The following is a 26,807-nucleotide window of genomic DNA, read 5'->3' as shown; positions in this document are numbered from 1 at the left end:
TTCTTCTGAGCCACAGGTGTGCAGGTGTTCTTTCTCTCTTCTCTGTATGCAGGCCTCTCTCTTTTGAACTGTACAACAAACCGCAGTGAGTTGAGAATACTGGCTCTGAGTCGCGAGTCTTAAATTGAAAATGAAATCTCTGTGAGTCCTGCTCTTGCAGCGTCTGCATATCAAAGTGTGAAACAAACATCAAACCGCAGTCAGTTTCCTGGTTCACATCTGCGTGTGCCACAACCTGCAACATTATCCACTATACGTGTGTTAATAGTGCATCACAACAAATATGATTCAGTGAATACATTTATTCACGTTCGCAATGTATGTGTTACACTACAGGATTTAGCATTGATAACTTCATGCATTACATCCAAGTGCTCATATTTAATGAGTTATATTCATTATCTGAAACACTGAGGTAGAATGGAGTTGACATATTGAGGTATACTGTTTATCACAAGGCGATGTTAGCATTAAAGGTCCCATATTGTGTCATTTTCAGGTTCATAACTGTATTTCAGGTTACTATTAGAATAGGTTAACATGCTTTGATGCTTAAAAACACGTCAGTTTTCTCAGACTCTCCAGTGCACTGTGATCCCCTCTGTCTGAATGTTTTAGCTCCTGCATCTTTTAAGGCCCCTCCTCTTTAGTACCAACTGTGCTCCAATTGGTCAGCTGTACATGCCTGAGCCAGCACCGCTAACAATATCAGAGCAACGTCGCAACGTGGTGATGCAGTGTCATGTGACAAAATCACAGAATTAAAGGTGGGATGTTGATGAGAGCAGTGTTTTCTGTGGGAGAAAGGCGGTCCTGCTGGTGCAGCCTTTGACCTTTTCAACTTTCAAGACCTTTTACACACACAAGAACATATATAAAACACTTAAGGAAAGACAATAACAAAACGAAAAATGGTCTTAATGGTTAAATCCACCCTAAACCACACATAACTTCCATCATAAGATAAGCTATTTTGTTTTATCCTAGACCTTTCGATCTGTTAATGTAGTGGGGATTGAAAATATGTCTGATCAGTTTTAGTCTTTCTATAACATCCAATATAATTTCATCTGTTGACAGTTTACGTCAGTGTATTTAATATCTTTTTTTCCCACAGGTTATTTTCCAGCAAAGAAGTAAGAAAAGAAGTAATGGCTTAATTATCTACCAGAACGGACCAATTAATGCAACCAATATATGTGAATATCTGATCATTGTAAGTCATCGATGAGAAGAAGGAGTTGCAACAATACTGAAACAGTAATTTTTTAATGATTTCTCCTGTGTCTGACACAGTGTCTAGTGTTAATCATCATTCTGAGTGCTGATGGGCTTGGGAATAATTAAGTGCCACTTCTTTGTCTGAGTTTGTTTTCTGATTTGCTCAAACCTCAAATTAGCAGTGTGCATTTTCCTCTGCTTTTCTGACAAAGATCATGGGCAAACCACTGAGGCTCCGCTTAAAACGAATCATGAATCAAAGCAACCACAGATTATGCTTTTCTTCATATTAAAGAAACTCAGTAGAGTTGCACCCTTGCTCTACAGTTCATACGTGTAGCTTTTGTCTCATAATCATAATAATTGAGTGAAATTGTGAAACGGGGATATTTTGTGACATCGTTATTGGACAATGCAAACGTCACGTCTCAGCAGGCGAGATCTGCGGGGAAAGCATCACACCTCTTGTTTTTCGTTACTGTGTGCCTGCCTTGGCTTGGTCGTTCAGTATCTCTTTCCCCTCTATTCACCCCTTCTGTCTCTGCCCATCGCCAACCAACAATTACCCCTGCGTATCCTATTGTTGTGTTGCCATAGTGACACTGGTCAAATCTCATTTCAGAGTGTTTCATGTTGCTGTACCCCTTGAGGGAAAGATTTGCAGTGGCGGCCCATTAAGCAGATGTCCCCTCCTCATCAGCTAGAGTCTGTTTAATGTAGAGCTAGAGACCATTCATATGCTTCTTTATTAGAGCCTTTTGAGCAACAGGACCATAAATCTATCTTGGCTTGCGTAATAAAAAGGTCCATTGGTATAGTGGTTTCCAAACCTACTGGAGCTCTACCTCTGTTTGTGACTCACTCGGCTATGACATCCTGTTTTGTTTCACTCCCGCCAGTGACATTTTATTATGACTGAGGTAATATTCTGCAGTCGACTGGAGAAGGGGGTTAGCTGTAGATGACTTCCACTGTAGTAACATCTCATTAGAGGGAATACAGTCGAAATTACTCACAGGTGAGCCACCCAAGTCCACCAGAGTACAGACTGTGAAACCTGAGGACTCAGATAACAAGCATCAAGTGGTTAATAAACCCTCTAAACTACAGCTGCAACAATTAATCATTTTGGATAATTAGTTCATCATTCCTGCCATGTTTCTGTCAAAAAGACAAGCATAATGCAGTTCAGGCTTCTTAAATGAAAAGATTTGCTGCTTCATTTGTAATTTGTGATAGTAAATGAGTGTTAGGATTTTGGACTGTTGGAAAAAAAAGCAATTCAAAGATGTCTCTTTGGGCTGTAGGAAAGAGTGATTAGCATTTTCTCAAATTATTATTTTTTTTATAGACTTAATAATTAAAGTAGACATATTCTGCTCATTTTCAGGTTCATGACTTTATTTTGGGTCACTATAGAAGAGGTTTACGTCCTTTAATGCTCCAACAACACATCTGTTTTCTCATACTGTCCAGTGCTGCAGCACTATATTCCCGCTCCATCTGAAATGTCTTTTTTAGCTCCCGTTTCTTTAAGCTCTGTCTTCCTGCAGATAATAATTACTTGAGCCTTGCGCCAAACAATTTACAGTAGTCATCATCTCTTAAACCTCAGGAAGTCTGAGAATGGTATTGCTGTCTGTAGACATGTACCCAGAAATCAGCTGAAGCTAAAAATGGAAAGGCAAAAAAAATACATCAAAAAAAAATAAATCAATGGAAGCAAATGACTTTTTAATGCTTTTATTCACTGACTAAAAGAAGAGGAGCATTCATTCAACATTAATTCAAATCAACATTCGGCAGGTTGACCTCTCAAGTGTACGCCATCTGTCAGTTAAAAGAGGTTTTATATGGAGGTCTGTAATGTGTCCTCCCTTTTCTCCACAACAGAACCATGGATCAACACTGTTCTCGATGATAAAATCTGTCCTCTCAGCTGGAGAGGACTCATTCCCTGCAGACTCATCCAAAACACGGCTGGAAAGATTTCAAGTCAGAGTTTTCTAGACAATTTGGGCACATTCTTAGAGAGGACCTTTTCTAAGTTGGTCAGAGCAATTCTTTATTCTCATCTATGTTAAAAACCAGCAAAATACTTTAACAGATGTGAAGCCATACATCTCAGAGTGGATCATGCAGATACATTTCAGTTGAGTTAGACGTGATGTTTATAAAATTGTTCACAGATCTGATCTGGACATTTTTTAAGAAATTAGTGAAATGTATTTAAAATCTGCTCTGCGACGTGAAATCTGGTCTAGCTGTGTTTTAGGTTACGTCTGGTTCCCTGCTTTCAGGAAGAAGGTAAAACCCACTGCTATGTGCTCACTTAACAAACACAATCACACAGGAACATAACGCTCAGAATATTCAACATTGAGGATGGTAAAACCATTTTCGCAAAAAACACACAACAACATAGCTTCTGATTTACAAAGTCTGTGTGATTTTATAATATACTTCATGTTCAGAAATTGAACCCGGACATGTGTTGCATAAGAGTATACCACGGTAATGCATTGTTGATACCTATACAAATATGCACTGTGTGAGTTTATATATCTATTTATATAGTTTATATTTCTTCCTCTATGGTTTTCTAAAGACGCAGCCGGGCGCTGTCAGCACTGCTTGTGCCCCCTTGTGGCCACTAGTAAGACTGCTGTTATTGCAAACTGTCCTGATTTTAAACAAATGCACAACATTCGTACCACGATAAAACTAGGGGCCGTCTAGCCAGTCTCACAGAGACCAAGAGTGAGCCCGCCGTCACCGCTGCTGTCGCTGGGCTGGCTGACCAGAATCAAAAGATCTTAAAACTAAAAATGATAAGATTTTCATAAATCATCATAAGGCCAAGTATTGTCATTGCAAGTTCTTATTAGTTTGTACGTCTTCATTTCTACTATGTGACAGTGAGAAAAAGAAAATATAAAAACAGAACCAAAACAGAGAGAAGAGTGTGGATTATATGCATTCCTCTTGCATAGTTGTGAGGCTGGAATGGGCAGCAGGCCTGCCTGCCTGGCTAATTAGGAGCTTTGGCTCTCCAGACTTGACAAGAAAGACTTTGTTTAGCAGCCAGAAACATCAGAGCCACAGTAGCTGAGATCTAAATGAAGATAGTTGGCTGACACTGAGCATGAATATCTATCAGTTCCTTGATATAGCCAGGCGCTACACACAAACCTCTGGGATATGAACCAGAGCAACTGACAGAGTTTGGCCAGGTTATGCAATCAGTGCCATTTTGTTGTTTCTTCTTAAGAAATGCAGTGTGACATGATAATACCCTTAATGTCACTGTTATGCTGGGATCATCATCATACACTTACTGCAAAACCAGTTTTAGTGTCAGCTATGGCTGGAAGTAAAAACTGGAGGCTCTCAGTGTGGCCAGCTGCTAAAGTCCTTGCTCTGTATGAACCTCTCCTTCTCCCGGATTATATCAGAGTCCACACACATCTATCTACCTCTGTTACACAGGACTGATTTTATACCAGTGCAATGCACATCCAGTGTTTTTCTCCAAGTAACAGAGACATATCAGGATGTTAATCTGATTCTTCACATTCCTGTAGAGTCCAGCCCTGTGTGAGCCCATTCAGAGGTCTTGCATGTACTGGTAGTAGTCTATGGTCTTAGCATTTCAATAAAAAAATAAAACAAACAGGAAGCGCCTGAACTCTCACATTGTGACGAAGAAACCCTGTCCTTTAATGGTAATCCCTTCAGAAACAAGTCAACCTTCCCTGAAACTCTTTGAGAGAAGGCGTTAGGCCCAGAACCAACTCACTGCCTCTCTTTGACAGCTAGTTTGAGTTTCCAAAACATCCCAGAGTCAACATCACCAACTCTCAAGCTGGCATCGAGTCTGAGCAAAGATCAAAAGTGGATGTGAAACTGGTCGTGTGTGTGATGTGTGTCTGCCTGTGGCTCTGAGCCTGCGTTTAGACTGATGCAGATCTGACACAGTCTGCTGCTTTGGTACTAAAATAACACACTAACGCTTCTGTCCACGTCAATACTATTAAGTAGCAGGAAAGAAGTGTCAAATCCCACTTTTTGTATTTGAGCCTGGTAGGACAGACTTATCAGGTCCCTGTGTTTCAACAGTTGTAATAAACTGTCGACTGTCTCAGATGGACAACATGAGAGGCCAGCTCCGTGGATTCAATTACTCATCAGGCCACAGAGGGAACCCTGTTGTCTTCTGGGATATCTCTATGAATGCATATAAATAGCAGAGAAAAATCTAAACAAAACAAAGAGGTCAAAGGGGCAGATTGAACTGGCTGTGACCGTAACTGCAGGTAATGGTCTCCTGAATAATGGACAGCCCATCTCCCCTCTAGAACCTTCAAACCAGTCATTTAATGGCAGAAGTAAGTCCAGCACAGACATGAGGTGCCCCTCTGCATCCAGACTGACCATGTTCTGTGTGTATTCATGTTTTTTTTAACCTGGCAGACTGATTGAAAAAGATGAATCCAACTCACTTCATGGACACAGTAGTTAGTCCAACATTTCAGCACAGTTGGGTTCATGTGTTACCTTTAGTGTACCGGACACAAAAGGCCTTGAAATGGCCTCAGTATGCTGAAGCGTTGAGTGAAAGCACAGCTTGGTGTTGCAGTAACACATGTTAGAAACACAGTCGACCTTTGAAAGGGTGACAAACAGCCACTTCTAAATAAACAGGTATCACACCTCCGCTCTGCTCAGACCAGCTGGTAATCTGGTGTGACTAGTCAACACAAGCTGCATCCCTGATCTCTTCCAAAACATATCAACTCATTCAAAGTAAAAAAAATATAGCATATATATATATATATAGAGTCTAATTTCCATGCAGACACTAGCCGTGTAGTATCTGTTTGCTAGTCAGACTGCCTGAGCAACCCCCGTTTGGAATGTCCTGTTCCTAGCAGATCTCTAGCAGCGGATCACTTTACAGTTCCAAAAGCCGGGGGCTGAACACTTCCACATTGAATTTGACCTTGGCCACGGGCACACTGGCCTTTGTCCCAGCCGGGAGGCTATAATCTGTCAGAAAGTAGCTTGTGGAAGCATCTGAGGGAGTGTTCAGCCCCGACGTGTTCTGATATTGAACCGAACCTCCTCGTCCTCCTTGCCTTTAGTTTTACATTCACTCACTCCTCACAGTGAAACAGGTGATGGGAAAAACAGAGAGGGAGAAATATGGTGTTGAACAAATATGGCTGACATGGTCCAACTTTATCACAGTATAGAAGGAAACTGCACTCGAGTGACAGCCCTTGCTTTGCTCTGTGACGCCTCAGTAACATGCAGGAATTTGGCCACAAGCTGGGCACCAACGCTGCATACCCTTATCAAGTGACATATGATGTATATGGTGACATAACTATGCCTACGTTTTGAACATAGGGTTCAGCCTCTAACACAACATTTGACCAACCTTTGCATACAGGTCTGCTTTGGTCTCTTTTGACAGCAACCACACAACAGCACAGCTGACATTTTGCCTCATCCAGCACAGTCTGGTCCACAGTATAGTAAGGGCAGACTTTAGACACACAAAAACAAAATGGTAGTTGTCAGTATGACAAGTGTGGAGTGGAACCACTACGAGTCAGGACAAAAGAAATGTCATGATGGAAAGCACTAGAACGAGGTGTAGAGTAGAGAAGAATACTGGACCAGCCTCCTGCCAGTGTGTGCGTACATGGGCACTTCAGAGAGACTTGTGTCTGGGTTTTAGTTTGTTCCACTGTGGTCTTTGGCAGCTTAAAACACATCGAGGGAGGAGAACAGATCCAGTGACTCCTGTTACTCGTATGAGTGAGCTAGAGGCCTGAGCTATTGTAACTTTCCCTCCGACTGTACCCTGAGAACGAATGACTTCTGTTCCTGTTTCCTGCTGCAGCAGAAATGATAAGACTACACTGCCTAACATGATCCCCCCCTTAAATACACACACACACAAATGCACGCAGAAAACACATGATGGCTGCTGACAACTTGTTCACACACACACATTCATACCATCTTATTCACACGTTTCTACTAGATACTTCTGATGCTTACATGAAAGCTTGCGCAAAAAAAAGAAATACAGACACGCTCCAAGAAAAATTAAAACACATGCGTGCTGAAACATTAACTACTGTAGCTTCTAATATTGCCTCCTTAAAGGGCGAGCTAACAACACAACAAACAAAAACACAGCTAATAATAAATTGGGGAGAGCAGAGGTTTGAAAAGCAGACTCGAGAAGCTTTCAGGCACGAGATGGCTCAATATTTAGCTGTAGGGGATGACAGAAAGAGATCACGGAACAGTCATTTCCCCACTGATAGTAGTTCTGAAAATGCTATGCTATATTGTTACTATTTGTGTGTAACATAATGTGCCTGTCAGCAATGTCCCACTGGCAGAACTTTGTCTCACCTCTTCTCTCCTTGCCAGAACAACACAGAGTTATTTGCACGCCATCATTACTAAAATATTGGTGTGTTTTGGTAAAGAAGCAAAAAAAACCAAAACAAAAAAAAACTGAAGCAATAATCAAGACGCCTTTCTGCTCTTGTGCTTTTGTCTACATTGTCTTCATCATCCAGATTTGTGGCCTGAACTTTCCTAAAATATCTATATGATCACCACTTGTCATAACATTGGCTTCTGATAAAGATTGCCCTTGAGCCTCCATTCCAGAAGACCTTCTTCATGATTAGAACAGAAGACATTTTCCAAATGTGAATATTATAGTTAAAGAAAAATGCAATTCTGTTCTAGCTAACCATCACTCAGGAAGACTCAAAGCCCCTCCCCTTATTCTGAGCAGAGACATGAGGGCCCTCAAACACTGCGATCTGATTCCACTGTGCAGCCAATATCATGAGGGGGGTTGAGCAGGCAGGAAACAGAGGAGGAAGCACACACCGTGTGTGAGGGTGGATTTAGTAAAATCAGCTGTTTAAAATTGGTTATTTGTAAAGATCCATTTGCTCAGATCAGATTATCTAGTTCGAAATTACATTCTACTATATATCGCTGTGATTACCCCCTCCTGATCAGGCGATGTCTACACACAATACACTAATAACATGTTATATCTCAGATAAAGGAGCAAAGTTGTGCTCTAAAAAAACAAAATGGCAGGAAAAAAGTGCAGGGGGAGGAGTAAGATAAAAACCAACATATTTTGGTCTGAATGTGTTACATTGGTAATGCGATTGCCTCCAAGTGTGTGAGTGTACAGCCACAGGCAGCCTTTAAAAGAAACTCTTGGTACCAGAGTGCATTTATCCTGAGATATGGACCAAGGACTAGAGAGATTATCATGGCTAAACCATCGAGGTCCCTTAACAGATTTGGTAACCGCAGGCCCACCAACTCATCGACCAATTCATTCAGAACGAAGCAAAGTGCCAACACATTGTATAACTCTGGTTCCATATCAGTCCGAGGGGAAAAATTGCAGGTCGACCTTGTAAACTACAGACCTTGATATGGACCTTCACAGTCTGCAATGTCTTTGCCCCGACTTCTAAAGTGCCATGGTGTGCACAACAGTAACTGAGCTGAAGCCATTTGGGAGGGTAACTTTTCCAACAATGGCTAGGTGACAGTATTTGCCTGCAGAAGTAAGGCTCAACCCAACTTTGATTTTGCTTGTAAAATCCTAACTCAGCTCAGGAAATGCCTTAATAAGACCCGAGTATATCACAGCAGCTACAATACTGGACACCAGATGGAACGATACCTGGTCCAGCTCCCACACAAAACTAGGGTTTTGTGGAGCACAATATATTTCGTCTGGCTCGAGCCCTGAACATGGCGTGCTCATTCTTCCACAGAGCGTGAACAGCATGTTTCATTTATTAGGGCAAAGGCATTATGTTGGTAAATTTTCAAAGTTAGAATCAGACTATGAAAAGGCAATTATGATTCAATCAAAGTAATGCCTTCCCCCTAGTTAATGGAAGCCAGCTAGACAGATCCACTGTGCCAGACAGAAGTTGTTACAACTACATTCAGTTCAGACATTAACTGGGCCCAGCAGGTCCTCTATGACAGCATGGATTTTCTTCCACGGCCACTCTGTTCCCCACATCATCTACTGCCGATATTAAACATGTGCAATGAGCCATCCTTTAGTCTATATCAACCTTAATCTTTAAAAACAAATGTATGATTAGGTTTGCTGACACCCCAAACCATGGCGGAGCGAGGGTTTATCAGATGGCAAGATAAACAACACTGTTAATAACAACAACAAACAACTGTATCCAGAAAACAAGGGGCTGTTTCCAAGGCAACTGTGACTCAAGAGGAAATAAAAAAAAAAAAAAAAGACAATATCTTACACTCACTGATTGTTTCACACACCCTACTCGACCACTGTCCTGGTCAAAGTGATGTTAAGAGCCTACCTGAGACTGACAGAGAAAATCTTCACCACAGAAAAATGCCAAATGACCCAAAACCTTGTTGTGCTGTAGGTGCCACTTCTTGGAAAAATAAACAGCCTTGGCCGTTAGTGGGACCTACAATGTCCAAACTTATTTAGGCAGCAGCTGTGGCCGTCTGTGGCAAGATGTGCATCTGCCAAATGTCTGCGGAAATGATAGCTATACAGTAAGCCTTCAATATTAACAAAAACCTGACTGGCCAAGAGAATGACACAATGGGAGTTAAGTTACATTCAGTACACATTTATCTTTTCCCTGTTCTTTAGCATGAAAGGTTTTACTCTATGACAAGAACTAAATAGTTCTTGCCCTCAAACAGCTGGCATGACTGCAAAACCTTAGGAAGCTTTGCCTACAGAGCACTGGTGTTGTTTTAGCATGGCCTCACCATTAACTGTGAAGTAGTCACAGAGATTTCTATGTATGTCATTATGGAATGAAAACCCTTTTTCTGGTTTGAGTAATGCACAACTAATTAAAGATTTCTAAATTTCAGAGCCTTTCAACTTATGATCACACTCTGCTGTCTTCTTTGACTTAAAGACATTTTTGGATAAAAGGGCTCTGAAATAGTGATACAAGTCTTGACCTCTAGAGGAGAGCAAAGGCAGCTATATTCACTGTGAATATAGAACAAAGTTGCAAAGATTTACAACCAGCTCACTACAGATCAAAACAAAACAGAAGTGGGGTGAGTGGTGCATTGACAGGCTGAATCTTATAGTTTGGCTCTGAATGTCGTTTGGAAGACGAGGCTCCCTATGTAATGGACTAGTGAGGTTTCTTAAAAAGTCGACAGGTGAGCAGGGTGGGAAGTGTGTTGACTGCAAGCATGTAACAATATTCTCCGCAACACCATCAGTAAGGTGCTCAAAACCCTTAATGAAACCATTCGGCTTTGGAATTCCACTCACTTTACAATGGACATAAATCTGAGTCATAGGACTGACATGGCTGTTGCTGAAAACAACATTAAAACTGATAAGCACCTGCCTCATTACAGTGGACACCTCCACTCTGCTGGCAAGGCTCTCAAACTAGTGGACGAGTGCACAAGGTGCTCTTTCAGAACAACAGCAGAAGCAGCTATGGTTGTGTTTCCAAGGAAGTGATTGATCGGTTTGTTTACAAACTCCAACTTTTGTCAGAGTGGAGCAGACAGACAGACCGACACAGAGCAAATATTTCAAAAAGAAACAAAAAAGAAAAAGAAAAAAAAGACTTTCACAACTAAAGCTAGTAGCTTTTGCTGGAACACACATTCCCCTCCCCTAAATCCCACCGGTCCATCACTCAACCCGCCTGCCTGTCCTGTTCTAGCGGTGAGCAGGGTAATTATATATCTGTATTTAAATACACACAAAGCCTATACAGGCAAGGGAACCACCACACAGGTAAAACAAGGTTATACACAGAGCAGGGAGATCAAAAGCGGTCAAATAAAAAAAAGAAACAAAAAAGAATAAACAAATCATAGTTACATCATACAGAGGCTCTGGAGGTTATTATGGTGAAGGATAGACATCGAGTTCTGAATACTTGTTGATCAAGACCAGACCAGACTGGGCCAGACCAGAGTACACTGAGAGCAGCAGAATGACCTGATTCAGCAGACTAATTAAAATGGTCATAACTCATGAAGTCTAGCCTGTGGTCAGAGCACACAGATTGGTATGCCGTCAAACTGAATGAATATCGACTAATTATCAGGAGATATAGAATATCCTATTTCAATTGGGTAGTCTTAGTTGGAAAATTGATTTAAAACATTTGTCTGTCCAATTTACTAGCTTACTAGATAAACAAAAGGCAAAGCTAGAAAATTGAATCATTTAGAAAGTGGTAGGACTTGATGTGTGCTAAAATCCCCGTGAAAGAAACGCAAAAATAAAAGTAAAATAAAAACAACCAGCTCACATTAGTTCATATAATGTAATTCCAAGATTGATATAAAGATCCAGTTGAGATTTCTACTTAGGTCTGCTTTAGGCCTCATACAGAGGTCTGAGTTGACTTGGACTTGGTTAGTCTGACCTGGTCTTGATGCACTTTAAGCTGTGATGTGTTGCATTTGTCATCCCTGCCTACATGCCCATGCTGAAGGCGTGCAGCTCGCGGTGGAAGTGCTGGGTGGGTTCAGACAAAACCAGGCTGGAATCCAGGCAAGGGTGCCAGGCGCGGCCGAGGCCCAGTGACACCTCCTTGACCAGGTTGTGAACCGGGTTGCCCTCCATGCACACCGACTGGTCCGGGTCGAAGTCGATGCTCTCCTCGGAGACGGTCAGGACACGAAGACTGGAGCCACGCAGCCGAGAGATGGCCACCAAGTTATGTGACCATACAGTGTAACCTACAAAGGGAGAGATGTTCATTGAGGTTGGACTAATCCATGATTTAATTAATACAATTCAAGATAAATAATGAAAATGATACCACTCAAAATACCATTGGATACAAATAATGATACTATAAAATCTTATAAAACACGTGGTTGCCAATTTACTGTAATTTTCTTTTGTTTCCCCATTCATACGTTCCTTACATAGATGTCTAGATGAACCAACTTGACCTTATTCTAGACAAAGAAAATGGAACAGATGGCAGTTGCTAAATGCACTGACAAAACAGTAATATCAGCAATGTCAAGTGGTTTGCAGGGAAAATATGCTATTGTCACATGTTTGAGATTTGGCTCCCCACACAGAAAACGGCTTCACATGAGAAATTAAACTGCTGCAGTTACCCACAGTGCTACAAAGACCATTGGCCTCTTTCTGCCCATCGTTTTGTTCATTTGTTGGTTGGTTCAATCGCACTGCTCTAATCAGCACAAAGCAGAAAGTGGTTTTCAGCGGAACTACACCCACTGTATACTTCCCACATGACACCAAACATCAGATGGACCAAGTTGGTAACCGACTTGTGAACATAGCATTTAGCAGCCAATGAGCCATGTATTTTTCTCAGGAGTTGGTGGACAGCAAAGGAGAGCTAAAGTGAGCTAAGGGAAGACTTAAATGTAGGGTAGCCAGAAGAAAAAATATATAAAAAGATTGATTCAATAATGTACAATAATTCAATAAACGCTGATTTAAGATTTAGTGGTTGCACATGGCATTGAAAAATAACTTCTGTAGGTGCCATTATCTTGAGTTACCACGGGTACAATTAATGGGGCCACTAAAAAACAGCTGACATTAGCCATGGAAAGTTTTGAAAAGTACACTCAAATGTCAAAACGTAATCAGGTTTCAACAACAGACCTAGAAGGAATGTGTAGTAGTGATAACATGTGACTTGAAGCTATATGGCATTAGAGTTTCAGTCAGTACTTGAACACCAAACCTTTTCTGTTCACACTGCTGCCATTTGGCAAAAGATACAAAGTAACCACTGCTATACCACCAGACTAGGAAAAAGCTTCATTTTTCACACCGTGAGACTGTTCACCATCAACACTCCAGAGAGATGCAGCCGGACTCGAAAGCAAAACCGTTGCAAATAAATCTACCTTGTACCTCATTTCTCTATTTATAGCAACCAACAATGGTAAAGTCTAACGCAGATCACTCCAATGAAGCCTGAGCAAACAAATAAACTATATTTAAGTACTTCAACCACTTATGTGCGTCATAATGAAGATGGCCCAAAAGACCAGAATAATACTAAAGTCACTTTATGGTGTATCCCTGCAATAACAAGCTGAACTCACCATGTATCACCAGTACAGCCAGCTGAGTACATCTCCATGTCAAGAGGACCAACGGGTCTTCATTCCGATTGACGCTGAGGTCAGGGAAGTCGGGGTCATCCCTCAGGAGCAGGAAGTGAGTCAGCGTTTTGTTGTACTGCTGAGAGATGAGCTCCAATGTGGCGTCGGACACCAGTGTATTGTAACTGTCGAGGTGGAGGCGCTCCAGAGGAAGGCTTGGCTTTAAGACCCTGAGCAGCTCTGAGCTGTCCACCTCCAGGGCCATGATGTACACTCGCAAGTTGGCACTCACACGAACCTGAGGAGGATCATGTAAACTTGAGTTATATATGGAGATAAGTTGGAGGTAGCAGTGCAAGAACAAAAAAAGTTGCTGTGCAACTGTTGTTTCAATTGCATTGGGCATTTCAACCAACATTTACATGTAGTCATCAAATGGAGCAAGTGGCTGGTGGGGAATTATTTGACTGAGAAACTGAGAAAGTATATATCTAAATGGGGTATAAGAGGGTTGTTGCATTACCAGTGCCTTCCAGTCGTCCTCTGTAGCTGTTCCTTCAACTGGTTTGAACTCCAGGGCAGCGCCGTTTAGCAACAGGGAGAGGCGATGGAGCGGAGTTCGCCGTGGAGATGCCAGCAGACCACAAAGCTCAGATGTCAAATCAGAGAAATCCAGAGCCAGAGAGTGAAGATTAGATAGACGATCCAGCTCTGACGGAGAGATGAGTGGACCTGAGGAAAATTCAAGAGGTGATTTAAACTAATATAACACAATTTAATTGCATTCACAGTCACAAACAGATCCTTCCAACACATACCCAGCTGGTGATCCAGTAAACTGAGGTGCTGCAGGGTCTCAGCTGAAGGATTCGACAAGCAGGCTAAGGAGCAGGGAGTTACCAGACCCAGCATGAAGCTACAAGACAACCACCTCAGCTGCCTGCTGTTAGACAACAACTCCATGAACAACTGCTGGATTCTGCAGAGAGCACAGAGGAAGGGTAATGAAGACAGGGATGATGAGAATTAGCTTCAATTCACTTTACCAGAAGAGACTACAGCTGCCTGAGAGCTGTTTATGTTAGTTCAAATGAAATCTCAAGCAAAAACCCTTTAGAGCGAGCAAAGAAAATCACAATACTATCAGGATACACATTTGTATAAAGAGAAAGATAACAATGGGGAAACACTGCACTGAGATAACATAATTTATGAAATAATATTTTTTTCAGTTTATTAATCTCTGTTGTGGCCTTTAGATAATTCAATACAAGCATTTACTCAACGTACAGGGTCTACTGAAAAATCTAGATTGTGTGAAATTCTCAGACCTGTCCTAAAACGAAGGACATGAAGAAGACGGTGTCCACTGACATCACATTCTCATGTAATGCCACCCACCTCACTACCACTGAGTTTTAAAGCAAACCCACACTGGTTGCTATGAAGGACTGTGATATCAAAAGGACAGACCATCACGACTAGTAATAATCCATACACTGTTCTGGACAATAAATTGGCTGTCTGCATTGAATTAAGTCCCATAATTGAATACCCTGACAGACACAATCATATATACAGTATACACAGTGCACCAGCAGTAAACTAACATTAGACTCAACAAAGAAATGTCTCCAAGCCCATGGTGAGATAACCCTAATATCTACAGCTTATATTTGAATCAGATTTGAAGCGCTGGCATGAGGACAACTTCAGATTTGACCAAAGTTTCTAAAAGGTATACAATATATCATCATTCATAATTCTCAGTCTCTAAACAATCCATCTCCAGAGAATGATCCACAGAGAGCATACTGCTCCTAAGCACTCAGAGTTACATTAAAGCAACAGTTTGTTGACAGAACACTGCTCACACACAGCAGACAGGTTGTTATGATGCGGTGTGGTGATGCTGGAGCAGTGTTGTGCCAAACTGTCTTAAGAACATCTACCAATTTGTTAATTATTATCATTCTGAAACACCAAAGACACACTCTTTTCAATTCCAAGTAAGGGTGCCAACAGTGCCATTTTGTATATAACACTCCCACACATTCACAGAATATCAAAATCACAACAAATACTATCTCGTCCATTCATGCTCTGCAATTACTCATCGCAATATAACGCCATGTTGCAGTCTTATACAAATTCTATTCGCAATCCACGAACCACTCTCTGAACAGAAACAAATGCTGAATCTGAACATTTCTGACAGTGGACAGAAAATGACTGATGTTGCTGTGTTCGAGCTTACTCATTGATCTTTTTGTCTCCCTGGTGAATTTGATGTAGGTTGGAGCTGTCCAACAGTCCCTCCTGCTGGAGAATACAGGTGTCTCCATATAGACTCAGCTTCTGCAGATTTCTAGAGAAGGAGAGAAAGAATGTTAGCGGTACAGAGTAGAAACAGAGACATTCAGTACAAGATTAATCTACGCTAACATGTCCTCTTAGCCATACTTAAGATGTTTTTGGAGCAAAATGCTCCGTTTTGAACTGACAGGCAACTGGCATTACACAAAGGTATGTATGTTTCAGCCATTTAAGCAATATGTTCAATTTAACATTTAAAACAGATGGGTTGGTTTCCTCTTGTGGTCAAGAGGAAATAAACACTAGTGAGTGTTGAGGTGAAAAGTGCGAGGTAACAGTAATTGAGACATCTGTGTCATAAGAAAAGTATAACATGCCACAATTTTGTGCACATGCTGAACAGACTGACCTGATAGACAGCTAAGCCTAAATTGCAGTTTAGGAGTGGGAATCATGGTATCTCACCATACAATGCAAATGTTGATGCTTTAAAAAAAAAACAGTCAAGGGAAATGCAGAGTTCACAATGGACCCACTTACAACAAGCTTTCTAAATCTATTTGGATGATGATGTTGAAAATCACCACTGTACCTTGTGGGAAAAGATTATAAACCACAAGTGCAACATGCAGCCACACATGACGTGGGCCTACCTACTGGTTACAGTGCACATTAGACTTCATGCAGCCTACTTCCTGGAAATCAGCTGAGAGCAAAAAACAAGCTTCAAAAATGTGCAGCTACTTAACCTGCTAATTAGGGAACAATTACTTATCTATTCTCATTACTTTAAACATTTCCAATATCAGTTGATTTGTAAAAGTTAGCTTCATGAAAAACTGACTTTCTGTCACCTGATAACATGGGAGCGTACGTTAGATATGGCAGCTGGTGTTTGTTATCAGTGGTCAGCAGGTTAGAATTGGCAAAAAATAGTGAAGGGCAACAAAATAGATCAGATAACATCATTAGTGGAGAATGGCATGTTTTATATATATATTCTTATTGTTGGTTTGCTTTTGGCAGTCTTGTAATAAGGAACTGAGCAGGGCCTGCAGACTGCAAAGACTGGATTTGAAGAAGAGTTAATGTACGGTTTTGTACTGACAGAAAAAAGGTCATGTTCCAACCACTGCAACCTTTGTTCATTTCCATATTCTGAGTTGTCTCTAGCTTCCAATATTCTCCACTGAAACCACATTAAATAGCTGAGCAAATTCAATGTGTGCTGACACCCTGACATAGGTTTGTCGGTGGGTTTTTGAAGTGTTGAAAGCTGCTCAATGAGAGGAAGCCACACAGCAGAAAGGGATTGAGCCCCCTCAGCAGAACTAAGACATGAACTGCACGGCTTTGGATGGGCTGCTAGTTCAATGCCATAAATGACCGTGGAGAATAATAGAGAATGTGGGAGAAGGTATGACGGACAGCAGCTCTGCACTACATCCAGGGATCCTAACATTCAAAGTCTCACACATAGTGGTTACCTCCATAGCAGAAAAGAGCCAAGTGCCTGAATTTCATGTATGCAACACATAAGTGAATATATCCTCCAGTGTGCAACGAAACACAAGAGCTAAATGTATATACACATACACTGCATGTGTGTGTGTCAGTGCTGATATCAGCAAGTCACAGCCAACAAAGCCTTCTCTAGCCACCACCAGTGCTGCATTGTATCTATTGGTATGAAGACCCCGATGTAACACAGAAAATAGAGCTGGCAACAAAAGAAACGCAGACGAGCGTTTGACTTGGCGTCAACACGCCATAATTTGATGTATGTATGCGTGGAAATAATTACTTAAATGCTGTTGTATTACCAGCATCTTGAGGGGTGTGATGATAACGTTAGCTAACTCCACTGCAAAGACATGACCCGCTTACGTAACACCTAATGTCAGGGTTTGTTTATAGCTAACTAAGCTAGCTAGCTGCTAGCTTACTGCGACGCATCACATACCATGACATTACAAACGAATGAGCGGCTGTCATGCGAATTCCTGTTTAAAATCGATTACAAACGAACATTCACTAAGGAATTTTAGACGTATTATATGTTCACCCTACCTGTTGTTACGGATGCTGGTGAACACACACAGCACCTGGTCCAAATAGGTGGCCATGGCGTCTCTCCATCGCTCGGAGAGCTGCGGGTCATTATCGGGACCCGGAGGCTGGTCCATCCTGGTGGACGACGGGTCGCTGTTCAGAGGACTCAGGTAGCCTTCCACCGGTGCGAGTTCAAGCTGCAGCTCACGCACGAAGGAACCGAACTTCCGCATGAGGAACTCCAGCTTCGGGTTCTCCTCCGAGCTGGAACCGCCACCGTTACACCCACCACCTATCCGCAGTTTGAGCTCGGTCCACAGCGCAGGGTAGAAGAGACACTCCCTCCATCGTGAACACACGGCCGAGGCCCGGAGCTTGTCTCGGTCGGACAGAAAGGAGAATATATGAACGATAAGCTCGCTGGGCAAAGCCATGGCTCCGACACCCCCGCACAGAGCCATGGCGAGCTAAGAAAGCTGCTGTCAGAAAGCCGACGAGATACAAATTAAATGTCACAACCGTTTTTGTGCCCAGCGCGGCAGCGGTGAGTATCGGCGACACTTCTTCCTCTCGGTGAAAACAAACGTTTTAAAGCTTTGCCTTCAATACTATTGGACCGCACCACTGCCTTTGAGTGCACGGGGAACAAAACAATCCTCAGAAATATTCCAAAAATGTCTGTGACGGAAAATCTGTCCTTATTTGTATTTGTCAGAATTACGATTTTTCTCAGTTAAACACATACAGGTTTAGTGACATTTCCACTCGAGTCTTGGTAAGCTCTGATTGCATCGCCTCATGGTCAAGTGAATGGTTTGGTCCTGAGTGCCGTTATTTTTGCCATGCTGCCTTCCTCCACTAGGAGGCGCTGTTTCGCAGCAGCGAAAAAAAAACTCCACTGAAGCCAACACGTGATCTTTATTTTGGAGCCTGCTCCCACCCACCCAGACACCCCCCACCATTCACTCCTCTCCAAAGACATTACAGGGCGAAAAACAACCACAGCATTAAACTGAAGTAGCAACAGTCTGACAGAACAGTCTGAAAAAAAAAATATTCCACATAAGTTTAACTTTTGTAGCACTGCAACAATGCGAAGCAATAAAATCCTTAGCTCTCAGTGCTCTCACAGATGTCTATGACACAAAAGAAAAATCACCAAAGTGTGTCTGCTACGAAATCATGTTGGAAAATATTTGCACATGCATAATTGATATCAATGGTTCTTTATAAAGAATGATGACTACAACTGAGAGGAAGATGAAGAACATGAATATTTTTTGCACAGGAAACGATGAGCTTGCTTTTGTTTTTGAGGTTAGAAAACATTTGTTATCAATTCTTCCATCCACGCTGTCCTTCAGCAGTGTGAGAACAGTGGAAGTCCTTGCATCCATCAGCATTATGCACGAGTGTCACAAATGGATGTTTGGTTCATGAAAACTATTTATTTATTGAAGTTTAGTTACAGTGGAGAAGGCACAGTGTATGTGTGGAGACAGCACTTTCTCCAGTGCATTCTGACACAGTCGTGTCACACAACTACATAAAAACTAAAATTGTACTTGGTGAAACATGCACAGTGTTCATTCTTCAATTGATTATAAAACAAACAGACCAGCCTCCACCGCTGAGCTCCCGGGAAGGGACTGTGATGGTGAAACAGCACCTTACAAATGAAAGGTGTTTATGGAAAAATTGCTCTGCCTCTGGTAGAGTGGAGGCAAGAAACAATGGTGTATCTACAGTACAAGATGCAGGTACAGCAATGTTAACAGGTGACAGTTTTCAGTTTTCCATTTGCCAACCTTTCTTCTGCAGCCAAAAGTAAAACCTTTTTCAATTTTGTGGATTTTGAATAACATTTCCACTCAAGTTTATATGCTTATATTAAAAACAGTGTACCAAGGGTGAATTATGAGAGTGGGAACACTCCCCAAGGTGAGGGGCGAGAGGAAAAGGAGGAAGTTTTATAAATCTTACAATGAATGGCTGTGTGTCAGTAAACTTTTCTTTGCAATATTTGAATATTGTTTGTTTTTCACATGGTGGGGGTGTTTGAACGTTGCCACCACCCAACAGTGGGTTGGGTAGTGGCAAACTATTTAAACCATCTTTACCACCTTCAACATTAAAGTGATTTCATCAAAAAATCATAATTCAGTAATGTAGTTATTCTGAACTTGGCCATTTTTCAAAGTAAGTCATTTTAATTTTGACACTTAAAGCTTATTTAAATACTAATACTTAAATAACATTAATTCCATTCAGCTTCCATCAAACCATCTCTCTTGATTGATTCCTTAATGGTCTTGTGTTGACAGAAAGAAGGTGTGTGTGTGTGTTTTCACCAACTTCTTTCCTTTTTGAGGTGCCTTCAACCTAAAAAGACACCTGCTTGTTCCTCTATACATTTTTATTATACCTTCAACTGCGACTGATTCACTATTTAAAAAGCTTCAAATGATCCCAACGTTGGTAGGGTTTAAAAATAATCTTGCAGTAAAAGGCAACACTTTAGGTGCATGAGTGCTTTACTGGATGCAACACCAAACCAGTTAAGTTGAGCAAGTAGGAGGACTAAGTAGAAGTATGTGTTCTTTTTTCTTTTCAAGGAAACCCTGGATGTAAGACAAACTTGAATGATCCAATTAGTGATGACATATACACCAAGCAGCCACAACATTAAAACCACTGACACTGATAACATTGATTGTCATGGTTCATTTTGTGTTATGTTCTGATATCGTGGCTCTGTGTCTTGTGTTGTGTTTTTGGATTTCCATGCCCTCTTGTGTTCTCTTGTCCTTTCAGTGTCTCCTGTGTATTCCCCTTGTTGCAGTTTGTCTCCCTCTGTCTGTCAGTGTTTTCTCCTCTGAGCTTCCCCCCTCGTTACCTCACCTGGCCTCCTCTGTCCTCTCTCTCCTCACCTGTTCCCCGTCTTGTCATTAGTGTCTGTGTATATAGCCTTTGTCTTCCCTCTTGTGTTTGTCTTTTCATTGCTTCTGTCTGCATCTGCTCCTGCTAGTCTTGTGTTCCTCCCGTTTCTCCTCGTGTACCTCCAGTCTTCAATTTGTCTCCAATTTGGTATGTTTTTGGATTTTGATTCTTGGTGGCACTTACTTTTTCCCTCACCTGTTCCTGTTTACCTGTGTGTCTGGACCTGTGGGCATGGCAGCAGTGTCCGCAGCAGCGGAGAGGTGCACCTGCAGATCATTCCACTCATCATCCCCTGATATATAACCCCGGTCTCATCTCCACTCCGCTGCCAGATTGTTCCGCCAGTTATGGTGACAATATCAAGGGCCTCTAACCATTGTGTTCCTCCACAAACCCTCTGAATTCTAATAAATTCTGTTGCCCCTCAACCACTGCCTCCACTCCTCCTGCATTTAGGTCCAGACACAAAGACTTGACAAAACAAAAAATATGATAAAGAATGGTTAGTAGGACAATCTTTGAATCAAAGCATACTCATAGTATATGGATTAATTTCAAGTCAGAAGCCTGACTTTTGTCAAGGGAAGACTAAAATAACACAAAAGCCTTTGGAGAGCTTTGCTGCTGGTAAGATATTGAAGTGTTTTGTGTTATTGTTCTTTTCAGCTTTTTGCCATCTTCTACTCTCTCTCCACTTGAATGAGCTGAAAGTTCTTGTCCTGCCACGTGCAAGATGTGTTGACTACCCTGCCACATGCAAGAGCTTCCTGGTGCATCACCGGTCCAGCCAGACCAAAGAGGGGTCCATCCAGCTACTGTGCCAAAATGTCGAGGTAGGGGAAAAAAAGCCCAGCACAAGTTGCTTCCTGGGCAGTCACCAGTCATGAAAGACTCGAAGGCTGGAATCACTGGTTCTAACAGATGCTAAGGCCAGTCATTGGTGGCAGAAAGGGTCACTGCTGGATGTTGTGGTGTGATGACATTTTTGACAACTGTGTTGTAGATGTGATGAAGGGCAAATGTGACTTGATGATTGCTCATAGCAACATAGGGGACAGGAAAGGAAGCAGGGTAGCCAAAAGGGAAAAGGGCAGCATGATCTTGGTGTGGCCACTCCATCCCGTAGTGCGTGGTAGGAAGTGCAAGAATGGAGGATAGCAAGTGTCCAAGATAGCGAGCGAAGTATCCCACTCTCATTGCCAGCATCATTGTTATTCAGCTGGCCAGACCTCTTACTGCTATATTCTGTTACCTCCATGAGGCTCAAGCTCAGCCATCTGAAGCCTGTCATCGGAAGGCCTTTTAACAGAGCATTCAATATTCATTGGGCAGAAGCCACCTGAAGAAGTCATTGTCGCATGGTTGATTACCAAATGTGGTTAAAGGTTTAGTGTTGGAGTGCTGATAACTGTTTGCAGCACATGTTAAATTGGGATGAATTGATCCCAATCACATTCAATCAATGATGTTCATTTGCGTCTGTCTTGTTATGAGCACAGTACAGCAGTAATCAGGGCCAGAAGAACTAAAGTGATTAAGGTTGAGTTTCATTCAGTCAGATTATATTTGAGATTAGACTGACTACTCAATGAGAGAAGAGTTGACTATTTTTATTTTTTAGCTCAGTTCTCTGACAGCAGACAGGTTTGCATCAGATCAACTCAAGTGCAAATGCCTAAAGCTTTTTTGCCACCTCGGCTGAATATCTGCGTCTGTTTGCACACCTTTAACTGATGCATGGGCTTGCAAGTGTAACATACATGGAAATTGTGGGAATTTGTGCGTGATTCTATGGCTAATTGATGTATATGAGCTTTATCGGCTCAATAGCCAGCAACTACTTTAATGATATACAGCCAAGTCATTACAAGTCATACCATCTAGATGCAGAGCACAACTCCAGAGTTTATTCACCCCAGAGTGAACCATGTCAACAGATTCACTGCATCAGCTTCACCTTCAAGACTTTCTTGGTACTTTTTTTAGAGACAGAATAATGAACAGAATTGTGTGCAGATGATAAATGTCAATCAGTGCCATGTTTTTACCTGCAATGTGTAAACCTAACTGAGACAAGACATCTGCTACCCACATAAGATTGCCATTTTATATTGAATGAATATGTCTCTTTCCTGTGTACCCTTTGGAGTTTTAATTGCTGCTGAGATGATTTAGAGGAGCCCAGGGGCCCCCAAAGGCTCCAGGGTCATGTGTGGGGGATTGCTGTGTGGTTGTTTGCTGAAAATTTAGTTTTGGAATATGTGACTATACTTTACTATGACACAAAATGGCATATTACAATATTGTAATGTTCTTACATAATGCATATTCCTAAATTTATGTCTTTAACCCAAGGCCCTTGAAGAATATGTAAGGCCATCATAGGAACACTGCACACAGCATACAGAGAGTTTAGGTTTTTTGCCATAGGGTGTTTAAGAAAAGTAAAATATGAATTCTAATCAGATTTCTGTCATTTCCACACAGTTGTAGAATAGATAAAAGCATCCACAATCAAATAAAACAAGTCCTGAGATAAGAGCTTTGAACCGCCCTAGTGGCAAAGAGTCCAAGTTTAAGGCCTTTCGCAGATTATTCCATATATAAGATGCACTAGAATGACAATTTATCTAACTCAGCTCTGATTAATGGAATGTGAACGGTTATGATTGTGAGTTGAATTTAAAAAAAAAAAAAAAAAATTCTGGCAGGAACGACCAGTATCCAGACATATTAGCTTCATTAAACAGCATATTTACACATGATCTATTTTTTTTTTTACTCACTATCAAAGTACACTACTAAGGATGTGAATTCACATCATTTATATAGCACTAAGTACCAATTAAAAAAGAGGTAATGAAGCTTTGGAATAGATCAGATGTGACGGATGAAATGTAAAATCCGCTTAAAATCAGAGAAACTGACAAGGGTTCACATCTGCTGCAGTGCCTACGTATAAGAAACTGAGCAGTCAGATTGTGTGTGCAGCTGACTGTTTGAACATGACAGTTTGGTATTAATATTCAATGTATTGTCAATTTTCATTTCTTTCTCAAACACTATTAATTCAAACAGAATCAGAGCTTGTAGATGGAATGCGGTGGCAGTGATTGTGGGTTTTAGGAGCATGAAAGTCATTCAGTGCTGCTTATCTCCACAAGATGGCAGTATAATTACTCAGCACTACACCACCAGTGAACTGAATCCTGCTTAAAACTTTTAATCACTTCTGTGCCTCTATCTCATCCAGTCTTCTTTAGTCTCAATCACTGATTTCTTGACAGGAAATTACTTAGAGGAGATCAGGCGTGGAGAGAAAAAGGGAAGAACATTCTCCATTCAGCTCTAAGTGAATACCACTTACATGGTGTTCTGTAAAAAATTAGAGCATTTTATGTCAAGTAATTGGCATCTGTGATCTTGTAATAAAATCACCAGTATGTCTGGTGTAAAAGTCTATCTTCTGCAACTGTGCTAGGAAGTATCTCATCTTTGATGCATTAGTTAAAGTTACCACTGATATTAACTTATGTCACATCAGATTTATTCCTCTTAAAGCGATGATGAAACACCGTTGTGAAAGTCTTACCATGTGGCCTTATATTTTTATACTATAGGAAAATAGTGAATAGGAAAATTACATAAGTTTACAATCAAAGCCCATTCTAAGGATACAGTAATGGATTTAATTGGATTGACTGAATACAATGAAAAGTTTGACTTTTCAGTTGCATTCAAGATATAGAAACATAGCAAGGCTATATACAAGAATTACACACACACACAGTCAAGTACAAAAATAATACACAATAGATTATAACCCTCTCTCATTTATTAATCTAACTGGCAAAACTACAGGGCAGTAGAAAAAAAACTTTTTGAAAAAGTTTTCACATTAGTTAACTATGTAAAGTCCAGTCCATTTATGAATCTTTTCAGCTAAAATCCTCACATGTTGCACCTTTAACAAGACTGATTTTTTTTGCCTCACACTGCTGACACACATGTGAACTGACCAGAGAGCTAATGCGCCTTACATTAACACATGGTGAAAATCAATAATGGTATATAGATGTGTGAAACTCGGCAGAACATGACATGACTAGCTGATCTATAGTGATGTTGTTTGTCAAGCGTGCCTTGTTAAAGGGGAAAAAGGTATTCCAGTATAAAATAACTTAATTTCAGTACCTTCTGTTCAGGTGTTAATTGTTCCGTCCATGTATTCAATCAGGCTGCAGAGTTTTCTAGTGGATAGTAAGGTCATGTTTTTAGTAGGAGTGTTTTTTGTTTTTTTTTGCTTCCTACTGAGGTGTCCTTGAGCAAGATACTTAATCCCACTTGCTGGCTTATGCTGCACCCAAACCAGAGGGCAAAACACACGTTTCCCTCTTCAGAAATTAAAGTACACCACATCAAATGAGGCTCAATGTTGCTGAATACCAATGTGCAGGAGGGACGTGCCAAAACTATCAATCCCCACCACCCAATTGTGAGATAATCTGTTTTATTTCCACCTGCAGAGTCTGATGGCAGCTGCTATGGCTCTCACGTTGATACCTTAATGATGCTCCACACATTACTCTGGAAAGATGAGAGCTTCCCCTGATGATGAATTCCTGTCTGTAAAAACGAGAACAAAGGAGTGTTGATAGCCAGCCAAGTGTGAGTGGTGAAAATTGAGTGACTGCAGCAACAACAAACAAAGGAAAAGTTCAGATTTCAGTTGCAGTTTCCATTAACAAGAGCCTTTACCAGTCGGCTTCCTTTGTTACAGCCTGCTAATCAATGACATCCTTGAAAACTCTATCTCGGTGCTGTGATTGCTTGCAGACACGCTGGTGTCTTCCTCTGAATACTCATCAGCTCCGGGCTTTCACAGCTCGCATTTTTCTCTGTACGCATCCCCCTGCACCATGCCGTCACAGGGACTATGTCTTATGCTGTCATGCCACCAAGACAACACCGTAAAGAAAATAAAATGAATAAGAAACGGAAGCATTTTGGTTTTGTCGGCTCACTCTTCGATTAAAACGGCCATTACAATGTGTACACAGAGCTGCTTTACATGTTCAAAGATTTTCAAATTGAACATAAAGAGGACCTCTTGATCTGTAATGTGGCACATGCGCTGAGAATGTACTATCTCTGTGAACACAACAATTTAGTAGTGGATCTCTGGTGTCACAGTAGCTGCAGGTCCACTGCAAAGCACTGGGTAGTGGTAGAGCTCCACGAGTGTTTCGTGCATCCCTGTGCATGTGTATTGAGGTTACTGAATGCTATTAAAAACGGATAGTGAGGGCTTCATTAATAGGCAGACAGAATGTAAACTGGAAAAGCAGCTAACTGGATGGATGGATGGATGGATGGATGGATGGATGGATGGATGGATGGATGGATGAATAAACAACCATGTATACTACAGAAATCAGATAAATAGCAATTAACAGTAGCACAGCTGGTTGAAGGGCATGAGGAGGTCTTACCTTTAGACCACATACCAACCAGTTTTCAACTAGAAGAACAATATTCAATTGAAAGTAGTAATTACTGAATAAATGACAGTAAAAATTAACTATTGGTGTTCTTAAGTTTGACTCTACATCAAGAGCTTGGCGGTTCAAACAAGTAGAATGTTCTCTTTCCGTATTAAGTAACAAAGAGGTCACATACCAATATATGTACATTTATGATAAAATGAACTGGAAATGGGCTTGAGTGTTTGTGGACATGTTATGGTGCTACGGTTAAATTATGACATTGCTCCTGCCTGACCTTGCAACTTAGGTTAATGTTAACAGAAATAATATCAGCTATTAGCACCATATTTACCCCAAAGTTTCACCATTTCACTTGTACATTGACCTACATGTCAACTCAATCAAATCAGTTAAAAATGTATATGTAACGTTAGCTTGATTACATTACCATTTCAACAAAATATGTCTCTAAAACCTCTAAGCTCACTCCAGATGAGTCATTTGATTATGATTATTATATTATTTATTTGATTCTTTTGCAAGCATGTGTGCTGAGTTATTTTTGGTTAATTCACCCATCAATCCACAGTTGCTACATTTACTTAGGATGGCCATTTCAAC

The 26,807-nt window shown here is 41.1% G+C and overlaps 1 protein-coding gene and 1 long non-coding RNA gene across 2 annotated transcripts; one reads left to right on the top strand and one right to left on the bottom strand.

Moving 5' to 3' along the window:
* Positions 1–2,948: 2,948 nt before the first annotated feature.
* LOC119004354 (F-box only protein 33) lies at positions 2,949–18,485 on the bottom strand. The gene is made up of 6 exons (XM_037071173.1): positions 17,779–18,485; positions 15,650–15,760; positions 14,211–14,371; positions 13,916–14,124; positions 13,393–13,690; positions 2,949–12,030 (listed from the first exon to the last, which is right to left on the bottom strand). The coding sequence occupies exons 1-6, from the start codon at positions 18,219–18,221 to the stop codon at positions 11,765–11,767; spliced, it is 1,488 nt and encodes a 495-aa protein (XP_036927068.1). The 5' UTR covers positions 18,222–18,485; the 3' UTR covers positions 2,949–11,764.
* A 2,246-nt stretch (positions 18,486–20,731) lies between these two features.
* On the top strand, positions 20,732–25,701 carry LOC119005024. Its single transcript, XR_005070357.1, has 3 exons — positions 20,732–20,847; positions 21,367–21,533; positions 25,227–25,701. It is a non-coding gene; the product is annotated as an uncharacterized LOC119005024 (long non-coding RNA).
* The last annotated feature ends 1,106 nt before the right edge of the window (positions 25,702–26,807 follow it).

This window comes from Acanthopagrus latus, chromosome 16 (assembly GCF_904848185.1).
Source record: "Acanthopagrus latus isolate v.2019 chromosome 16, fAcaLat1.1, whole genome shotgun sequence".
Lineage (NCBI taxonomy): Eukaryota > Metazoa > Chordata > Actinopteri > Spariformes > Sparidae > Acanthopagrus > Acanthopagrus latus.
Note: the sequence above shows the minus strand (reverse complement) of the source record. Positions and strands in the feature narration are given on the sequence as shown.

What these genes read in the sequence shown, in the direction of transcription:
- LOC119004354 (XM_037071173.1), bottom strand. Translation starts at nt 18,221, where the DNA reads ATGGCTCTGTGCGGGGGTGTCGGAGCCATGGCTTTGCCCAGCGAGCTT. An exon ending in AGGACGACTGGAAGGCACTG is followed by an intron (nt 13,691 to 13,915) that starts GTAATGCAACAA and finishes GATCCTCCTCAG; the next exon opens with GTTCGTGTGAGTGCCAACTT. An exon ending in GGCTGTACTGGTGATACATG is followed by an intron (nt 12,031 to 13,392) that starts GTGAGTTCAGCT and finishes CTCCCTTTGTAG; the next exon opens with GTTACACTGTATGGTCACAT.